We start from the raw sequence: 19,701 nt of genomic DNA, 5'->3' as shown, positions 1-19,701 counted from the left end.
CGGACTGGTTATGTAATTGTTATGATTTTTGGAATTGATTAACTGAGATTCGATATCAGATTGGTGTTGTTATTGAAATTATGAATTGCACCGATACTGATTATGAGTTCTGGTATTATATCTGTGGTGTTGAAATTGACGGGGTTATTGAGACTGTATTTTTATGCCGTCAAAAAATCAGTAAATTGATATTGATCATATTCGGTATTGACTGAGATGGTATTGTGATATCATATGTCGATGGGCATTGATCAGATTATGTTTTGATTTGAGTATTAATCAGAACAGGTTTTGAACTGAGTTATGTACTGATATTGTATCTATTCGATTGTCATTATCAGATTGGGTATGGACAGAGTTGATTTCGATACTTCGTCTTCGTCGGACCGAGAAGATAAATGTATAAATTAATGTTGAGTTGGGATTGCACAACTCGAGTGAGGTTTGGCTCGAGTTTCCCTAAATCACATACTTTACCTTATTGTATTGATTTGATTGATGTACTTGTTCTCTTGATTTATAGACAGCAGGTATTAGACGAGTAATCTTGTGACAGAAGTGTCTGATAGTGGTGGGATCGCCACGGGCACATTGCACGATGTCACAAGATAGTGTATTGGCGATTGTGCCAAAGTCTGTCACCGGATGTTTGGCTATCGATGTGGATAGAATTATAACTTCTTCTATTACTGATGATCAATATTATATCGATGTGGATAGAATCGAAGCTTCTTCTATTACTGGTGATCGGTACCGTATCGATGTGGATAGAATCATAACTTCTTCTATTACTGGTGATCGATATTATATCGATGTGGATAGATGCGGAGTTCTTTCTATTACTGGTGATCGATACTATACCGATGTGGATAGAATACGAGCTTCTTCTATTACTGGTGATCGATACCATATCGATGTGGATAGAATTGATATTTCTTCTATTACTGGTGATCGATACCCTATCGACGTGGATAGAACTGGAGTCTTTTCTATTACTGTTTGTCGATATGGGAATGCTAACTTCTGAAAACCGGGATCCCTAGACTAGGATTGAGTCTAGTCTTAAATGTGAAGTCATGAGTCTAATTGACAGTTTATATTGATTTATGTTGATTATGTTCCTGAGTGTGGTACATATCGATTTATGTTCCTGATGATGGTACATGTTTAGAATAGGATTTATTCTTGATATGGATTTATATTCTGATTTGAATACATGTTAGAAATATCTGTTATATGCTTTTATATTGTTTTTATGATTGCATGTATACATGATTTATACTGAGAATATAATTCTCACCGGAGTTATCCGGCTGTTGTCTTGTTTGTATGTGTGCATGACAACAGGTGAGATAGGATCAGGGTCAAGAAGAGAACGAGGCTGGACTAGATAGCGTGGAGATCCGGGCTTCGAAGCAACTTAGGATTCAGCACTGAGTTATAGTTGAACTTAGTTGAATTCTTGTAGATAATACAAGATTTGTATAATTATGTTTAATATGTAATTTGAATTGAATTACATTACGTTTCCGCTTGGTATTTAAAAAAAAAAATTTAGAACCTGTTTATTATAATTGGTGGAATTCTTCCTAAAGACGATTAAGGAATGAATTAGCGTCCGAGTCCCCACAATTGTGGTCAAACTATAAATTTGAATTGATATATACTTTATTATATATATATTCTGCATCATTTCATATCCATCTAATTTTTTTTATTACTCTCCCTGATGCACCGTGTGTTAATAAATGAACAATTTTTTTGAGTTTGTTTCGATCCATATCATTTTCTATGTATTATGTCTAATAATATAAGTTTTTAATATTGAATTTTCAACTTTCTATATAATTTACATCATATATAATTAGCACCTAGGTGCATTTCAAGTACTTAAAATTTATATATAAAATATTCCAACCATAATTAACCACATCAACACTTAACAAGACCCCAACTCAGCCCTCTCCTCAATCCTCACCGGAAAGCCACCCTTCATCTTGGCCGACAATTCTGATATGTACACTGGCTGCGCCCCTTCCTCCACCACCGGCACCACCTTAAACTGCCGCAGAACGCCAGCCACCACTGTCTTCATCTGCAGGAAAGCCATGTCCTTTCCAAGACAAATTCTTGGTCCAGCCTGAAAAACTGGATAAGTGTACGAGTCCCGACTCACAAAACTCCATTCTCCGTCCTCCTTCCTTTCCAGCCACCTCACAGGGCGAAACTCCGCCCAATCCACACCCCACACCTTCTCCACTCGCCCCATTGCGTAGGGATGATAGGACACTCTCATCCCCTTCTTCACCACCGTCCCATCAGGCAAAAGATCATCACTCACCGCTGACTTCGTGTCGGAAGGAACTGGTGGATAAAACCTCATGCTTTCACAAAGTGCAGCGTGGGTGTAAATCATGTCCTTTACTTCTTCATACGATGGTTCCTCTGCTTTCTCTTCAATCTCTTTCAATATCTGGTTTTCCACTTCGGGATGATTCGAAAGCAACCAGAAAAACCATGTCAATGCAGCAGAAGTTGTGTCCCTCCCTGCCAGTATGAAACTTATGACTATATCTACGACAAAATTTTCATCCGAATGGCCAGAGCTCAAGAATCTCGATAAAAGGTCAACGGATTCAAGCGACTTTTCTGCCTGCAGTTCAGGCTTCTTCCCTCTTATTAGCTCTTTTGCAAAATCGCGAACCTGTTTGACAGCAATCTTGAGTTGTTTTTCGGACCCTATGTTAAGAGCCCTTTTGATTTTCCATTGAAGGGGCACGAAAGAATTGAACCTTTTTCTTGAGTGTCTGACAGCATTCTCGAATGCTACTGCGAATTCAGCTTCCGGCAGAGATGGCAGCAAGTATTTGGGATCATACCCGAAAGCAATCTTGCAAATGTTGTCGAAAGCAAACCTTTGAAGAATATCTTGAAAATCAAGAACAGTTCTCTCGGATGCAGCTTTCTTGAGGATAGGTATCAATCGATCCGAAAGTTCGGAGTCCACGACATTTTCCACAAACTTACGAAGGGATTTGGTGTTGAATTCGTGGCTGGAAACCTGTCGCTGGAACTTCCAGCTCTCACCATCAGCATTAAAAATGCCATCTCCAAGTAAGTCCCTTAAAGTGCTTCTGAGAAAGGGACCTTTGTTGTAGTTCTGGAAATTGGACTTGAGAATGTGTTGCACATTAGCGGCATTAGCCGTGATAACTACTTTCCTGCCGAAACCACGTTGGATCGTATATGTAAGATTCGGAGTGGCTAAGACTAAATCTGACGTCCATTGCACAAACCTTTCTTTGTTTTTCAAGAATGTGAAAAATGAACCAAATATGGGGTATGATCTTGGAAGTTTGGAGGAAGTTGGCTTCGAGTTCTTGAATATGGTAAATGCCAAGAAAAGTAAAGGAAGAAGGATGGATAAGGCGAGCGAAACAGAGAAATTGAGGGATTCCATTTTTATTGCTGAAAATATCAGACTTTGCAGGAATTGGTGCGAGTCAATTGGAACTGTTCGGTTTCTTGATTAGCAGAATGAGTTTTGTTTGTTCCAAATAAGCTTTATTTATAGGTCATGATCTGCGAAGTGACGCAAGCAATGAGGTAGGATTAGGAAACATTGAACACAATTAAGATGGCTATAAACTACTACTCGTGACGAAGGTTCGTCCACTTCTCACTTTGTTGTCTGGCACTTGGGCCCCAACAATAAATTCAACGGGTGAGATAATCCTTTTCTAGATTCAAAGAGTCACTCTAACCAGGAAAAATTCTATTCTACACGTAGCCTAACGTAAGGTCCACCACATCCAACGGTTAATCACATAGTCTCGAATGGATAGAAGCTGATGACGATGAAGGTAAATCCAAGTTTACAGATTTGCTAATAAACCAAGGTAAGCTCCCTGAATCTACAAATAATTTCTAGAAGCATAGTGGAACAAAAAGATGAAATCTTAAGACCCTAACACTATGATCAAAATTCAACCCAAATTCAGTCCTACATTGCTGGATAAGAATATTTCAGATATGGCTTCTCGATTTACAACCAAACGTTGCTAGATCTGAGGCAAAACTAAGAACATTATAGAAATTTCGAACAAAACTTTACATGCAATGTCCAGAGCACCGGAATGATCGAAGCTTACCTATTTGTTTAGATCGGATTTGGATCGGAGTTTAATTTTTAGGTGAAGAACAATGGGGAAAGTGGACAAGTAAGAAGGATTAATACAGATGAGCTTGTTTTCGGATAAATATTGGATACACAATGACTTTGAGATTCAGATTTACATTCAAATGGGTGTAAATGCATATAATATGATGAAGAATTTAAAGCTCATTTTAGTTTTATTTGACTTCGAACTTAATTTTATACTTGAAAATTCTAAAAATATTATAAATTCAGGTCAAATTAAAGCTCTAGCTAGTTCGAGTTCGGCTCGAAAAATTCCAACACGTTCGCAAAACTATTGCTCGAAAATAAATAATCTAAAGCCTTGAAATTTATTTATTTAACAAATAATAACTGTATCATAATGATAAACTTTTAAGTCTTACGAACTAGGAAACAAAATAATTTGAACTCAAGCTTAATTCAAAAAAAATTATTAGAATTCGACTCAAATACAAATTAAATAAAATTTTAACCGATTTTTTCTTAAAAAAAAAAAAAAAAACCAGAGTGACTCAGCTCATTAAATCCCCTAATACATGTGTCACGTACTTTCGAAACCTGATAATTTTCTATCATGCATACGACAATACTTGTTTTTCCACACGTTAGCACTTGGATTTTGATAGGTTGGAGCTGATGGAGTCAAAAAGTCATTGTAGGGGTAATATTTTTTAAGGAAAAAAAAATTGAAATTGAAGGGAGCAAAATATTTTAAAAATCATTTTCTTACAAAGAAAATATACATATTTATGGGAATTTTTAACATGGTGAACCGTGTAATTTCTACCGTAGGTAATGTTTGGCTTAATTAAAACCAGTCAAAATTCACTATCCGCTTGAAGAAGTCTAAATTCAGAATATTCACTAACTTATTTTTATTCAAAAAGTAATCATAAAAATTTGAAAATAAAAAATGCAAGGATTCCCACAGTCAAATTGTTTTGACCATATTTTAACAACGAAATATCAGAAATCATGTTCATTTAAATCCACTTTTAATATGAACGAAATATTGCGCTCCACTTTATTGCTATATTTAATGCTATGTAAATCATAATATATATGTGTGTGTGTGTATATATATATATGTATATGTATATATATATGTGTGTGAATCACGTATCACTCATTTGTTGGATGTACACTTTTGATATATTTCATTACATCACATAGTTGAGTGTTACAATATATTGTAGTTCTCATTTTTGGAAACTCCAAAGCATAAAAAAGGATGGTCGGCTCAATATAAATTTCACCAAAGATCATGATCGATTTTATTGCTATATAGTTTTAACAAAAGCAAAAACTTGTGTAAAACGATATCACGGATCATATTTTGTGATACATATTTCATATTTGGGTCATCCATAAAAAAAAGTATTAATTTATGCTAAGAGTATTACTTTTTATTATGAATATCGGTAGGGTTGATCCGTATCACATATAAAGATTCGTGAGACCGTCTCACAAGAGACCTACTCAATTTGTGAATATAATATCATAATAAAATTTCAATGAGTATGATAATAGAAATTTGTTAACTATTGTAATTTATTATAAAACTCTTCTAGATTGATGAGTGCATTTAGTCGACTATTTATTGTGATGTGTTCTTTTCAACACTTAAATATATATATATACATATCAAACAAATGTGGTGATCTCCTGCACATAATTATTGCCAATCCAATTCCATCCCAAACAAGATTCGTTGGTTTACCCACACTTATCTGATTTCCCATTAATAATAAGAAATATCATGGCTCATATCTTTTGTTATTAAAAAAAAGTTCATATTTTGTATTAAAAATGTTTATAAACAAATAATAAATATTTTTAAATTTATATGATAATATATTTACCTTTGAATAAATATTAAATTTACTTTACATATAAGTGCTGGATATATTTTATGTGGCATATCCACGAACAAGTTGTTTCGTGTTTTTTTTAAAGACAATAGGGAAAAACTATTTATATTCATTATTGTTGGTCCAAAAAATTAAAAATTTAGTGCAAACAATTATTTTTGCTAAATAAAACATCTTTTCTTTTCTTATATTACCTAATCGTAGGTGAGGGTTTTTGGTTTAGTATTTGCTATGAAAGAGATTTATACAACTACGTACGCATTTTATCAAAGAGATTTATGCACAAGTAAAAAATCCTTCCTTCATCTCTATTCAACAAATATTCCACTTCTCTAGCACGTGTTATTTACTCAAACACACGTTGATTTATTTGTTCGTCAAAACCCTTTTTCGTAACCAAGAGAAACAAGAAACAAAAGCAAGTACAAAATATAATTGTTTCCCAACAAATTCATTATATAAATAAAGCACACGGCACGCTACACCGTGTCAAATTGGGTGGGGTAACTAAATTGTCTAATTAGTGGAGAAATTGAATTTTATTATGACTTAGGCCGATAGTTTGCCTCAACACGCAAGTTTAAATTTAAAACAAAAGAGATGATAAAAATAAGGGAGTGGTACGTGTTATTTTTTGGATTTTGAGTTAGTAACATCATGCAGAACTTCAAACTAAAGAGGGAAAAAAAATTGGGATGCAAATTATTTAGGTGAAATATTGAATTATCAATCAGGAACATGTAAGACCCGTGCATATTGGATAATCACACATCATTTGAAAAAAGAGAAAGAAAGAAAAACCTACAGCGCGTGCTCTTGGAATTGGATTCTTCAAAAATCTGGACAGGTTAACACCTTCCATTACCTGCTGGGATAGAATACAATTGTACAAGAATAATTTGGTACACCCTTCTATCAAATACTGAATGGTGCTGTCGATGATAAAACAAAATGTCTGGCAGCAATCAAGAGAACAAGATCGGTCGAAGCTGTGGTACTCTTCTTACTTTAGAAGTAAAAAATTCTTGATTTTCCATACCATGTAGCTCAGTTAGCTGTCCGGGGTGTAGTTACATTTTAAGAGGAAGATTTTAAGCAACATGCTCCAACCTGGTTTGTCTGAGATAATTCGAGCTTAGGTAGGAGTTCACAGACAAGCCTTCTGCAAGGAAGCGCGTTTAAGCCATTTGTTGCTTCCATTCACGACCATTTTCGTGAGTAATGTTATTTCCTCTGCATCACGATGTTCCTCGAGCAATTCCTCCCAAAACTGGTCATCTTCGTTGAGGTTGAATTCCCTTGCGATTTCCATCACTTGCTTCATTTTCGCAACATTTCTGCCAGCACCACAACCCATAGCAGTTGCAGCACCTACTGCATTAGCAATTGTCAATGTACATATCAAAGGTAATCCGTGAATGTACCCAAATGCAATAGCGGCCACGAAACTGTCTCCACACCCAACGGTGTCAATGACATTCACCTGTCCAATATTGAGGAGACAAGGATCACCAAAGCCTGATATACCAGAACCCAAAGAATTTTTAAGACGGAACTTGAAGAGACAGAATGGAGAAGACGAGAATAAATATGGGAGAACTGTACCGTGCACACAATGACATTTTTTACCTTGAATGCCGGAGAACAAGATATACTTGAAGTGGTGATTAGTATTGAACCCTTTGAGCCCATTTTTATTATCACCCACTTTGTGCGAATTCCTTTCCGAAGCAACTCCTGTCCAGCTAAAATCGGGTCATCTGAGCCAGTCAATGATTCAGCCTAGCCACATATTTATTACCAATCATAGTTAATAGATCAAGGAAAGTTAAACAAGAAAAAAAGAAAAAACGAGAATAAGGAGACAGCTTCCGTGAGAAAGATTGCACATGAGTACAAACAAAAGCTATGGAACAAGTCAAATAAACAAGAGTTTAGAGCTTGAAATAACACAAAACCAAGAACCAAAATGGCTGCGTCCACTTCATATAGCACTTGCCAAGAATAATAGCAAGTCTACAGTCCTTAATTGAATCATTAAATGAACAGAGTTCAAATAATCAGAACTGACTCATTGATCTGGAAATTATAATGCTGTGTGTAGAATAATGATACATCACAATTCACACCTCTTCAGAAGTTAATAGAAGAACATCACTCATTCTTAAATACTTATCAAGGGCCATTTGTTCTTCAGGCGTTCCAACAGCAAGGGACTTTCCTCGTGGCCCGGGGTCAAAAAAGATCGATGTTCCCACTTTAACAGAATAATCCAAAGCAGACATAAGCAGTCGAGGGGAAAGCTCATCAAACCCATAACCGTTGCAGAAAATGATCTTGGACCTTCTTATAGCCTTCTTTGCTCCAGAGGACAAATCGTTCATCCAACTAAACGCAGGCTCGTCACTAAAATCTGCTCGACTGAAAAGGAAATGGAAGCTCCTTCACTATATAGAATCTATCATGTTAATCAAATGGACAACAGCTAACATTTTTGACAGATTGTGATACCTGCAAAAACCATGCCTCTGCCAGGGGTCCACCAAGACCCAGCATAGAAGAGTTTCATATGCTGCATGTAGAGTCTCAATGACATCATTCTGCTCATTCATATCAACCATAGTGATTCCTTCATCGTGAAGTACATCTAAGAGGAAACGACCATAGATTTCATCACCAACATGGCCGATAGAAACAACTTGAAGACCTAATCTAGCTGCAGCTATGGCCACATTACAATTGCCACCAGCCTCCCAGTATCGCTATCAATTGAACTTAATAATCAATATCCCAAATGATGATGAGTTAAGTATTTCAGAATGAATTAAAAGAGAGAAGAAAAGATGAATAGAGAAATCTCAAAGAAAAGTCCCAACTGTTGGAAGGAAGAGATAGATACACAATTATTTGGTCTTTAACTAACACGTGTTCCATAATTCAAGTACTTGTCAACAGCTCTAGAACGATAAGACTTAAAACCAAGCGAAGAGAGTTTCGAAAAAAAACCAGTGAACAGTTAACTTGTTCAAGTAGTACGATTATGTGAATACAACATAGATCAGAATGAGATTGATAAAATGAAACTTTTATGTCACATCAGTGTCGAACACTCAGCGATTAGAACTGTCTTAACTTCTAAAGTAAGGCTGTGGGGATTCCTATTTGAAGAATACCATACTTTTCCCTGCATTCCATTTTTAACTAACTGCTATCAGAAACATAATTTAATGGTCATTAAAAGTGAGGTATTTGAGACAATTTTCACTACCCTTCTTTTTATTAGTTCTCTGTTTCTTGATTATAGTTGCTGCCCTTTATATAAGATTGAATTGTAAGAGATAGCATTTGCAACTAAGTTCTTTCCCTGACATGAGCTAATCTATAAAAAAATCAAAATTGCCAGCCTAAAAGTTGCTCACGAATATAGAATAATACAGTTCCTCTCTTCTTGAGATAATAATATTCAAGGCCAGAGATGTTTATAGCAGCTGTTTGGGAAGCTCCAAGATCAACACTTTCCGACCTAATCCTAACCCTTTCCACTCAATTCAGTGTGCCATCAAGATTTCATATATATCTAAGAAAAAAATATCATATAAGCCCCGTGATTACAGGGTTTCATCAGTATTGTTCAAAAAAATACTATCGTAGCACTTAATAACTGCAACAAAATAAAAATTCGAGCTTGATGCAATCATCAAATGGTCACAGCTTCAATATTTAGATACATGAATAAGAACTGACACAATTTTAAAGATGAGCTATTCTGTTGAAAATCCCGATATGTAGCAAAAAACTTAAACAGTATACGATATAACCTTATCAGGAGACAAGTTGGATAATTCTTCCATGTAAGCTTTACGTTCATCCAAAGGTTTTGGAGGCAATTTCGGGACATTGAGCACAATATCAACACAGAGATTCCCCAGCGTAGCCACATCAATTTCCTTCACCCCAAAGCCTATAATCGTCTCATCCTCGACAGAACCATTTCCGTAGCTCAAGTAACTAGGACGGCGCCATTTGTGAACCGGGATTCTAAATCCCTTGCATTTCGAAAACGAATGACAATAAAAACCGAAACCTTCCCCCCTCGAAGTGGGATTTAATCTAGGGTTCTGGAGGGTTTTTGGGTGTGAAGAAAAAGGGACATAACTGGTATTAAGAGATAGGGTAACGTGATTATGCATCCAGAATTGGCAAGACGTGATCGCAAAGAATAACCGTTCAGTGTTTGATGGAATGCTTCTGGGAAGGTGAATCAATGGAAATTCAAGTTGACGGTGAAAGAAACATGCAAATATTCGTGGGGAATATAGAGGACTACAAATTGCAGCAAAATGGCTTCGAATTTTCCATTCAAAAGTGTTGTTCCAGCTCCACCGTTGCTGAAGCCTGAAAGCTTGGATTCTCCTCTTAGAATCTGAGACCAAATTACTTAATAAGGTTCGATTCCTAAATATTTTATTTTTAATTTCTTTGTTTTTTCTTTTCTTTTTTTAATATAAAACCAAATATAAAATATTATGACAAAAATATATGATGATGATTGATAATTTAGTTTTATTTATTTATTTAACAAATCGTAAAAAATCCATTTTCAGATTCTTTTTCCATTGCACTTGAAATATGTTCTAAATCTACTTATATTACAAATTAATTAAATTTGAACTTTTTAATGAAGCTTTAATATTTTTTATAGTTTATCTTAATTTGTTCTAAAATGCACATCTTCAAATAACTTTTCATTCCCCATTTCTACCTCAAGCGGTAGATCCATCCAACATTAACCATTATCTCAATTTTTTTATGTGAGATAAAGTATGAAACTCACGGATTTAGATCAATGGTTAATAATCGGATTTAGATCAATGGTGATAATTGAATCAGCCCGCCGATGTTCGAAGCACCAAATGCCAGAATCTTCATCAAACAATGAAAAACTACACTGCATTCTTTGTGTATACATAAAACAAAACCAATATGTTCCGACTTATGAAGATGCAACTTGGCCTTGTGCAAATTTTCAAATTTGTCATTGTCACATGCGTTTAGTTTCCAAGAGTTCAAAATTTTGGTCTAACATGACACGAAACCACTGATCGATCAGTTAGCGTAAACAAGCCATGCCTGCCTACATGTATAACACAGACGCATACACAGTAGAACGCCAAAATCATGTCTTGCAAAACAGACTTTTAAGGTCTTGAAGCCATAGAAGATTGTCGGAAGTCAGCTGCAGAAGCTGCGTATCTTATATGTTAATCTCCGGTTGCAAGAATGGCTCTTTGGTCAGTTCTTCGAGTCTGCTGACAATTTTCTGAGCCACATCATCATAGGCTTGGGATGTGGAAGAATTGGGATCGGATATCACAACAGGGACACCATCATCGGAACCGCTTCTGATTCCCATCTCCAATGGTATCTAGGAAGCCGATTGATTCAACAGGTCAAAACACATTTAAAGCCAATAACATGGTTATACTTTGATGTCTAATGATTATTATCAATGTCTGGTGCTTGCTTACACTTTGCATATTTGTCACCGTATTTTATATCGAGTTTAAGAAGAGAATTGCTGACAGGATAGGCATGCAGAGTACAGGTCAAGGAGAATGTGGAAACAATACCTCACCAAGAAACTTCAAACCCATTTCATGTGCCGTCTTTCGAGCCCCACCCTTGCCGAAAATATAGTGAGGTTCACTGCAGTTGGGACATTGAAAGTAGCTCATGTTCTCTACAATTCCTAAAATCTGTAAGAACAACGGTGACTAGAGAATAAAATACGTTTCAAATTAATAGTAGCGACTAACAAAGATTGAACAGTTCATTCGATTGATGGACTTGTTGATGGATGTAATCTGCTTATCTATTTGATTCAAATCATTACGATAAGCGTATACAGAATTCCCCAGTCTGGCAGTCTCTCGGACTTTGGAAAAATGATAAGGTTGCAGTTGGGTTCCCTCTCAAGGAGCACACAAATACAAGCTACTATAGCTCGAGAAACAAATTTATACCGGCACATTGACTTTGGAGAACATTCTAACACCTCTTCGAGCATCAATTAATGCAACATCTTGTGGCGTTGAAACAATTAGTGATCCTGCCACAATTCCAAATGATCAAAATAGTGGATGTTTGAATGGAAGTCAACATAACAAAAGAACTCATTGCCATATCCAACAGGTGGTATTCACATCATATAAATCATTGCGGAGAAAAGTTACACGATCCTTAATTAAAAACTTGGTCACGGAGTGCTTCCAAACATACGTTTTAGGGTGACTCTGGAAAATAACGCTTTCAAGTTTTAACCTGATAATTGCAATCTCTGGGAGATGGATATCTGGGCATCACCGGTGCCAGGGGGCATATCCACCACAAGAATATCGAGGATCCCCCAATCAACTCCCCTTGTCATCTGTTCCAGTGCTTTCATGACCTGAAGCAATTGAGAGTGGTTAAAATTACTTATTAATTGTATTACCAATCCTAGAAATAACATAACTATTTCTCACCAGCGGCCCTCTCTAACCAATCGGAAGCACAACAAAAGACACTACAGGTCACATCTGTGAGGCTTACCATAGGACCTCTCCACACAATTGCTTCCCCTTCAGCCACAAGAGATCCCATTGATATGCATTTGACCCCGTAGTTTTCAATTGGGATCATTTTCTTATCTGTAAAGATGTGTGATTATAAATCAACCCATAAATTACAAAATCACAAAAGTACATAATAGCACTTCCAGCTAACTAATCTTCAAAGACAGCACAATCCTACACACATCAGGATTACTAACATTACGAGAGTAGCAGGCTTAGAATTTCTAAATAAAAAAGATGAAGGCAGCAAATAAACATTTAAACGTCCTCTAAGAAGATTTTATATTCACTTGATCAATAATTAAATTTGACATGAAAGCTGTATAAAGTAAGAGCTTCTTGGTCCATATCACAAAAGATGCAAAAATTTCTAATTGCAGAAACTTCTAGAAATTGTGTAACAATATTGGTTCAAGAGTGAAAGTGGGTTTGTGATGCCAGCATATGAAAATGCCATTAAATTAGCTACCAAAGAGATTCCGTTGCTTCCTCAAATCCCACTTATTGCTTAATTGAAACAGGTAAGCGAGAACTAAGCATCTAGGATACTGAAGCACCACCTGCACTCACTTCAGGCTTTCCATGGAGTTTCATCATTGTCGGAATTGACGGTCCATAAACATCGGCATCCAGCAGCCCGACTTTAAGCTGACACTTGTGCGCTAGCGAAACGGCCAAATTAACTACAAATGTACCACATAAATTAAATAATATAATGGCAATGTAAACAAACAAATTAGCTCACTCACGACAAATGCACAGTGCAGGGGCAGACCAACAAAATCCATCAAGCGGAGCCAATGAACCATTTCTTAAGGGGGGAAAGAAACGTGCTTTAAGAAAAATTACGTGTAAAAAGTCAAAAACTTCTTCTGTATTCGTAGGAGGCAAACCAAACCCAACAAGATAACTTGCTGTGCTCATTTCTCTTATGTGATAATCGGACTCCTGCTGGATTCCTGAAAATCCAGGTACTCAGGGCCCAGACAGCATGTAGGAATGACCGCACAGCAATATATAAAAGCCAGATTACCAAATTTGTAGCAAACCATGTTTCAGAAAAGTATAACCAACAAGAATCACTTAATATACACCTATTACACACAAAAATGAAGAGAAGAAGGGGCAAAAGAGAACGATTCAAGAAATGAAACAAAAATGGTCCTGAAGTACCAGCGGTGGTGGACTTTCCAACGCCGCCTTTGCCAGAAGCGACAGCTATAATGTCTTTAATCCCTTCAATCTTCAGACTCTGTAAATGGGATCCTTTTGCACCTAGAACAGCAAAACCCCTGATGCCCCCGAGCTTGAAAATCGAGACAACAGCCAATTCTGTTCAGTTCTGAATACAAGAAAAAACGAGGAATGGGATTCAAATAGAGAATATCACGTACAGTAAAGTTTCTTGATAATCGGTTCATGGGTTTTGCTAAATTTCCTGCAATAAAATCCGAACGGCTCCAATCTATAGAGGTGGCGGACCAAGATCGCCGATGATGCCAGAAATAGTTCAAATGATATTGGGCTGTCGATCGCCAAGAAGACATGGCTATATAAGATTTTGTTACCAGATCAGCTAAAATTTTGATAAGATGATCTTTAATAATCTTTGGCCCACAGGCCCAAAAATACGTCGGTTCCTGGTCAAATTCGAGTAGTTCCGTCTATCGAGTCATATAATTGTTTTTACTCGAACTTGAGATCGATCAAATTTTTACATTTTAAATTTTAGAGCGATTTAATAACATCTAGCTACATCCTTTATCGATGCTTGAAAAAACCGAGCTAAATCGAGTGGTGTAAACAAACTAAATTGAATTAAACATGAAGAAAATTTTAAGACTCACATTCAACTTGAATTATATATTTAAGATCGAATTCGAAATTCGAAAATTTTAATAGTTTTTTTACTCGAACTTGAGTACTCATCAGGTTAACTCGAGTTCGATCAATAATTTATTGTTGAAACCTTCAAGGAAGTGTTCGGGTCAGTGGAGTGCGTGAGCACACTAATTCGATTATCTTGATTTCTCATCAACAAATAAATAAATAAAATTTAACTGTGGAATAAAACCAAGAAACATAGGATGACATATACAAGGATTATTTGCCAACCTGGGAAATATGAAATTCGGTTGGTCTCAACGGTCAGTTATTTCCGGGACAACGAACCCACTATTTTTTTTTTCATTCTCTTGCATCATTAATGGTTGCATAATCATTTTCATGGCAGATAATCGTAATTAGTGGTCACACCCATTTCCATTATATATTCATCTCCTTTTCATGCTTCTCTCTCTTTTCCCTTCATCACTCTTGCATCAACGAACACTGGTACCCACGCATCTTGTGATTTGGATTATCGTTATGATTCACGCTTGCAATGTGCGTTTTTATTGATGTTTGGTTGGTTCAATTAATGGGTCTTTACATGATTGGTTGATTACAATTTAGGGTTCTTTTTCTTTTTTGATAGGAATTGAGATCATGAATCTGTTTGTTAATACACGAATCATGGGTTTGAGTGTTATTTGATTCCTATGCCATTTGGACGAATGGGTTGCAATTTTCTTGATTTGGAGACAAAAAAATTTCATGGTTGGCTTTTTGCTAATTTTTTTGCTTTATGATTCCTGTTTATTTATTCATTTTCGCCGTTTTTAATGCCACAGTTCGCTGAACCAATGTTCGATGATTTCCCGTGGAAGGGTCTGTAATCTTTTATAAATTAAGGAAGAGTGAGAGGCAATTTGGGATTTGATTTTTGTGAATGTTGGGGATTATACTCTTGTAATGGCTGCTGAGGTTCTATCTGTGAAAAAGAGGTCATCCCCTGGATTCATGACTCTCTTGTCCTCCGCAGCTTGTGAGTGGTTCTTGATATTTTTGCTATTCGTGGACGCGGCGTTTTCATATTTGCTCACAAAATTTGCTCAATACTGTGAGCTCAAAACTCCCTGTCCATTATGCTCGAGGCTCGATCTTGTTTCAGGGAAAAAGAAACCAGGAAACTATTGGAGTTTATTATGCAGAAACCACAGTGAAGAGATGTCATCTCTAGTGCCTTGTTCTATACACAATAGTCTTGCCGATGTTAATGGGATGTGTGAAGAATGTTTTATGCCCATTATTATGCAGCAAAAAACTAATTCTGAATCATATAGGTTGTTAGTTGGTAAGATGTGGGTTGATGTAGAACGATCCATTCTCCAAAACTTAATGCTGAATAAGAACATACAATTTGGTTCTTCAGGACGTAGGACGTGTTCTTGCTGCAACAAGATATGGAGAGCTAAATCTAATGCTGAAAGATTACTCGGGTTTTCTCCGGTTAGTCTTGGGGCTTCTAAAGCCAATTTGAAGCCTCCTTTGCCTCGTGTACCAGGTCGGAGTCGTTTTAGCCGTAGGGATAGCTTGAAGAGATTAAGAGAGAAATTCTCAGGGCCAATGGTACACCATTCTGCTTTGGGAAGTAGTGTTGATACACTGTCTCATGTGGGCTATACGAAGCTGAAATTCTCCTCTGATTCCGAGTCTGAGGTCTTATTCTCGGAAGATGATGAAGAAGGAAATGCAAGTTGTCATTGTAAATTTGAAAGTAAACCAGACTATAATGTTCCATCCAGCTTAAAAGGTCCACCTATAACACAGGATGAGAAAGTGAAACCTTCGGTTCTTGATCTACCAAATCTGCTAGATTTGAGTGATGATAAGAATTTCAGTTCTTTATCAATAGATACATTCATAGAGCACGGTCTTAGAGAGCTTGACTGGGCAGAAGCTTATAATAAACCAAGCACATTTGTGACACCAGAGCTAGCTTCATTAGACAACGATTCCCAACCACTGGGTGTTGGAAAAGGTTCTTTAGATGTGCCTGCAGAGACTTCTAACACCTCATCATTTCTCAAGCAGCGTAAGCTCTCCATCTTAACCTATTTCACAAGCATACACGTCGTCTATCTGCACTAGAAATGACTCGAAAGATAACAAACATTATCATTATATCATTTGTGGTTGATTTAACAAGTGAATTTGAATTTGCAGAATTAAATGACGAAGGAAGCAGGGAGAAAAGAAATACATCTACGGTGAAGCATATAGAAGCTGTTGCAGGAACTTCTTCAGAAGATACTCATTCATTAGAGCCAAATAAAAAGAATATAACTGATGCTTTGACTGGCATAATGGAAAATAGAGAATTATCAAGCTTAGAATCCGTTGAGCCAATTAAAGCCTGTGACTCTGATAAAAATGAAAAAAATATGAAGTCCCTGCCACAAGATTCTACATCTGATGCAGGCTTGTCCTCGACAGATAGAAGTCCTACAGCTCATAACGAACATGCTGAATTTAGAAAACCCGAGGATTCCTCTTATCAGGCAAATGAGACTAGCCAACATGAATATTTGGAGGGAACTGTTGATGACGACATTGAAGGTAAAAGTATGCTTGATCGACTAAAACAACAGGTTGAGCAGGATAAAATCTACATGGATTCTTTATACAAGGAATTGGAGGAAGAAAGAAACGCTGCTGCAGTTGCAGCAAATGAAGCCATGGCCATGATCACTAGACTACAGGAGGAGAAAGCGTCGCTTCACATGGAGGCATTGCAATACTTAAGAATGATGGAGGAACAAGCAGAGTATGATGTGGAGGCGTTGGAAAGAGCCAATGATGTTATTGCTGAAAAGGAGAAGGAATTGCAGGACTTGGAAGCAGAGTTAGAATTCTACGGAAACAATTTTGGTGATGAATCATTAGGGGTCGATAAAGAAAACAATCCTGGCACCTCTAGAGATTCGAGATCTTGTAATATTAAAAAAACCAATGGAACGTGTAACCCAGCCATGGATGGTTCTGCCTCGAAATTTTTGGATGAAAAACTCTACATCTCGAAATGTTTGAAGAAGTTGGAAAAAAAGATCCATCAAACTCAAAATGGTGAAAAGATAAAAAACGAGGTTGGGAATCTTCCTCATACCGGAGAGACATCAATAAGTCAAGAAAATGAAGATAATGGTTCATTCGAGCAAAAGAGTATATATCCTTCAAATGGGAATCTGGATCGTGAGAAGGACAATGATTTTGTTTCAGGGAAAAGAGAGAAACCATTAGAGAATGGTGCTTACGCTTTTGAGAAGGAAATTGTAGAACTTCAGCAGAGGTTGGATGCACTTGAGACTGACCGAGATTTCCTCAAGCACGTATCTGACTTGCTTCATAACGGGAAGGATGGATTGAATTTAATTCAGGAAATAGCTCATCAGCTACAAGAGTTGCGAGAAGTCGAATTCAATAAAAGATGACTTTTAGTCCTCTGAGGCTGCATCTTCTCTCATTTGCAGAGTTACAACTTCCTAACCATGACTTATTTTTTTAGTTTATATGTTTCAATCCCGTGATTTGGAAAATTATTGTTAATCCATGAAAAAATGTGTTCTTCAATGAGCTGCATTCTACTCAAAATAGTTGTCCATATTTTCTGAAACACTGCAAAAAAAGTAGCTGTAAATAACAGAGATATTAAGATATAAATTACATGGATCTCTTCATACTTTCCAGTTTTCAAAATCTTGAATACATGGGATGAAAACAGAGTAACAGAGGGGAGCAATCTACATAATCGAAGCGTGGAGATGGTGATGAAGATGAATCTTAGGCATCTGCCTAACGTGACTGTGATTTACGATATTTGGGTTTGCGCCATGTATAGTTTTTCCAGTAGAGGAAGAAAGGGTGCTCGAGAGATGGAACATACATAATCAAATTTTCTGTATCTTGGATTCCATTTTCTTGATTTGATTTTTTTGGTCTTTTGAGTTGGAAATGAGAATAGATTGGGAGTTGACGTTTTGTTCTTCTCAAATTGGTAATGCCTTTGATGTGCATTGCTGTGTATGTCCTGTTGGTTATATTGCAGATGGTAGTTCTGACTTGCTTTTTGTTTTATACAAGCTAGGTATAAGAATCAAATTGTTACTCGCGAAGGTGGGAACGTATAATTGACTCTATAACAACTAATTTGTTTCCTAAACATAAGTTGTCATAAAAATCCATTGTAAGTCTTGTAAAATCTTTTAAATTTTGATTTTTAGTTCATGTGGTACACATGTATCACACAATGGATCAATATTAGGTCATAATACTTGAGAAATTCATTGTATGGGCGACCATATCTGTATTTATATATTAAATAACTTAGTATAAGATAAATATAAATCAAATTCCATCCGTCTTTTTTATACCTACACTGACAATACTAATAGGATAGTTTTCTTCTTCTTGTTTTTTTGATGGGGTATTATATATATTTCCCTCAACTTTCCTGTAAAAGCCGATACTCAATATTGAAAATGGCTTTTTGGTCATGTATAAATATGTTTCATGGATTCAACCCAAATAGACTTGTAAGATTTGATGCAGATGCAGTAAACATATTCCATCCACTAGGGGAGAGGTGTTCGGTTAAAACTTGATTCGAGTTTGATTTGTTCTAGCTTGAGTCTTTACTTGAGTCGAGTTCATATTTTAATGTGTCTATTCGAGTAGCTCGCGAACTATCCAAGTAACTACATTTATTAATTATTTATAAGAGGATATAGATTTAAGATATTTTTGGTAATATAAACCTAAAATTTAAACCCTGATTTTTTTTTTGTCAATGGGTTAGGAAGACTTTCGAGCTTTTCAAGTATGAGCTTGAGCAAAAATAATTGTTGATGCTCTCGAACGTCAGGTAAACATTTCGGTGGAAAATGGCTAAAGTGAAAACGAACATCAAGTTATTAGACTACATCGAGCTTTGATTTATTAAGGGACCAAACCAAATACGTAATTTCTTCCAATGGAGGAAAGAAGGGTAAAAGCATTTAGGTTCTTGAACAAAAAAAAAACCAAAATTCATAAAATAATAAAAAAATACAATATTCGTAGAAGTCAGCGTAAAATATTTGTCACATATATCGTCATATTTTGCTCCGGATAAACATCGTTTACCCACGGCGGATCGGAGGCGGAGTAGCCAGGAGTC

General features: G+C 36.3%; 4 protein-coding genes across 4 annotated transcripts; 1 reads left to right on the top strand and 3 right to left on the bottom strand.

The window, feature by feature from the left end:
* Positions 1-1,886: 1,886 nt before the first annotated feature.
* On the bottom strand, positions 1,887-3,551 carry LOC142522727 (cytochrome P450 94A2-like). The gene has a single exon (XM_075626264.1). The coding sequence runs from the start codon at positions 3,458-3,460 to the stop codon at positions 1,940-1,942; it is 1,521 nt and encodes a 506-aa protein (XP_075482379.1). The 5' UTR covers positions 3,461-3,551; the 3' UTR covers positions 1,887-1,939.
* Positions 3,552-6,741: 3,190 nt separating this feature from the next.
* Positions 6,742-10,503, bottom strand: LOC142522717 (uncharacterized). The gene is made up of 5 exons (XM_075626256.1): positions 9,870-10,503; positions 8,563-8,813; positions 8,181-8,472; positions 7,681-7,833; positions 6,742-7,534 (listed from the first exon to the last, which is right to left on the bottom strand). Exons 1-5 carry the CDS (start codon positions 10,239-10,241, stop codon positions 7,199-7,201), a joined length of 1,404 nt encoding a protein of 467 aa, XP_075482371.1. The 5' UTR covers positions 10,242-10,503; the 3' UTR covers positions 6,742-7,198.
* Positions 10,504-10,975: 472 nt separating this feature from the next.
* LOC142522707 (iron-sulfur protein required for NADH dehydrogenase, mitochondrial) lies at positions 10,976-14,214 on the bottom strand. Its single transcript, XM_075626248.1, has 8 exons — positions 14,060-14,214; positions 13,839-13,971; positions 13,226-13,348; positions 12,643-12,740; positions 12,373-12,499; positions 12,075-12,160; positions 11,682-11,807; positions 10,976-11,476 (listed from the first exon to the last, which is right to left on the bottom strand). The coding sequence occupies exons 1-8, from the start codon at positions 14,210-14,212 to the stop codon at positions 11,306-11,308; spliced, it is 1,017 nt and encodes a 338-aa protein (XP_075482363.1). The 5' UTR covers positions 14,213-14,214; the 3' UTR covers positions 10,976-11,305.
* Positions 14,215-14,711: 497 nt separating this feature from the next.
* On the top strand, positions 14,712-18,621 carry LOC142522698 (putative myosin-binding protein 4). The gene is made up of 3 exons (XM_075626239.1): positions 14,712-14,812; positions 15,338-16,581; positions 16,713-18,621. Exons 2-3 carry the CDS (start codon positions 15,459-15,461, stop codon positions 17,975-17,977), a joined length of 2,388 nt encoding a protein of 795 aa, XP_075482354.1. The 5' UTR covers positions 14,712-14,812; positions 15,338-15,458; the 3' UTR covers positions 17,978-18,621.
* The last annotated feature ends 1,080 nt before the right edge of the window (positions 18,622-19,701 follow it).

Source organism: Primulina tabacum, chromosome 2 (genome assembly GCF_025594145.1).
Source record: "Primulina tabacum isolate GXHZ01 chromosome 2, ASM2559414v2, whole genome shotgun sequence".
NCBI lineage: Eukaryota > Viridiplantae > Streptophyta > Magnoliopsida > Lamiales > Gesneriaceae > Primulina > Primulina tabacum.
Note: the sequence above shows the minus strand (reverse complement) of the source record. Positions and strands in the feature narration are given on the sequence as shown.

Bases quoted from the DNA above. Each gene is read 5' to 3' on its own strand.
- LOC142522727 (XM_075626264.1), bottom strand. From the start codon at position 3,460: ATGGAATCCCTCAATTTCTCTGTTTCGCTCGCCTTATCCATCCTTCTT.
- LOC142522707 (XM_075626248.1), bottom strand. From the start codon at position 14,212: ATGTCTTCTTGGCGATCGACAGCCCAATATCATTTGAACTATTTCTGG. The intron at 12,741-13,225 runs GTGGTGCTTCAG...ACATCTTTACAG, and splicing joins AAAGCCTGAAGTGAGTGCAG to ATAAGAAAATGATCCCAATT. The intron at 12,161-12,372 runs GTTAAAACTTGA...GAATTGTGGCAG, and splicing joins CCAGAGATTGCAATTATCAG to GATCACTAATTGTTTCAACG.
- LOC142522717 (XM_075626256.1), bottom strand. From the start codon at position 10,241: ATGCATAATCACGTTACCCTATCTCTTAATACCAGTTATGTCCCTTTT. The intron at 8,814-9,869 runs GTTATATCGTAT...TTCAATTGATAG, and splicing joins CCAACTTGTCTCCTGATAAG to CGATACTGGGAGGCTGGTGG. The intron at 7,535-7,680 runs GTAAAAAATGTC...AATATTGGACAG, and splicing joins CTTGTTCTCCGGCATTCAAG to GTGAATGTCATTGACACCGT.
- LOC142522698 (XM_075626239.1), top strand. From the start codon at position 15,459: ATGGCTGCTGAGGTTCTATCTGTGAAAAAGAGGTCATCCCCTGGATTC. The intron at 16,582-16,712 runs GTAAGCTCTCCA...TTGAATTTGCAG, and splicing joins CTCATCATTTCTCAAGCAGC to AATTAAATGACGAAGGAAGC.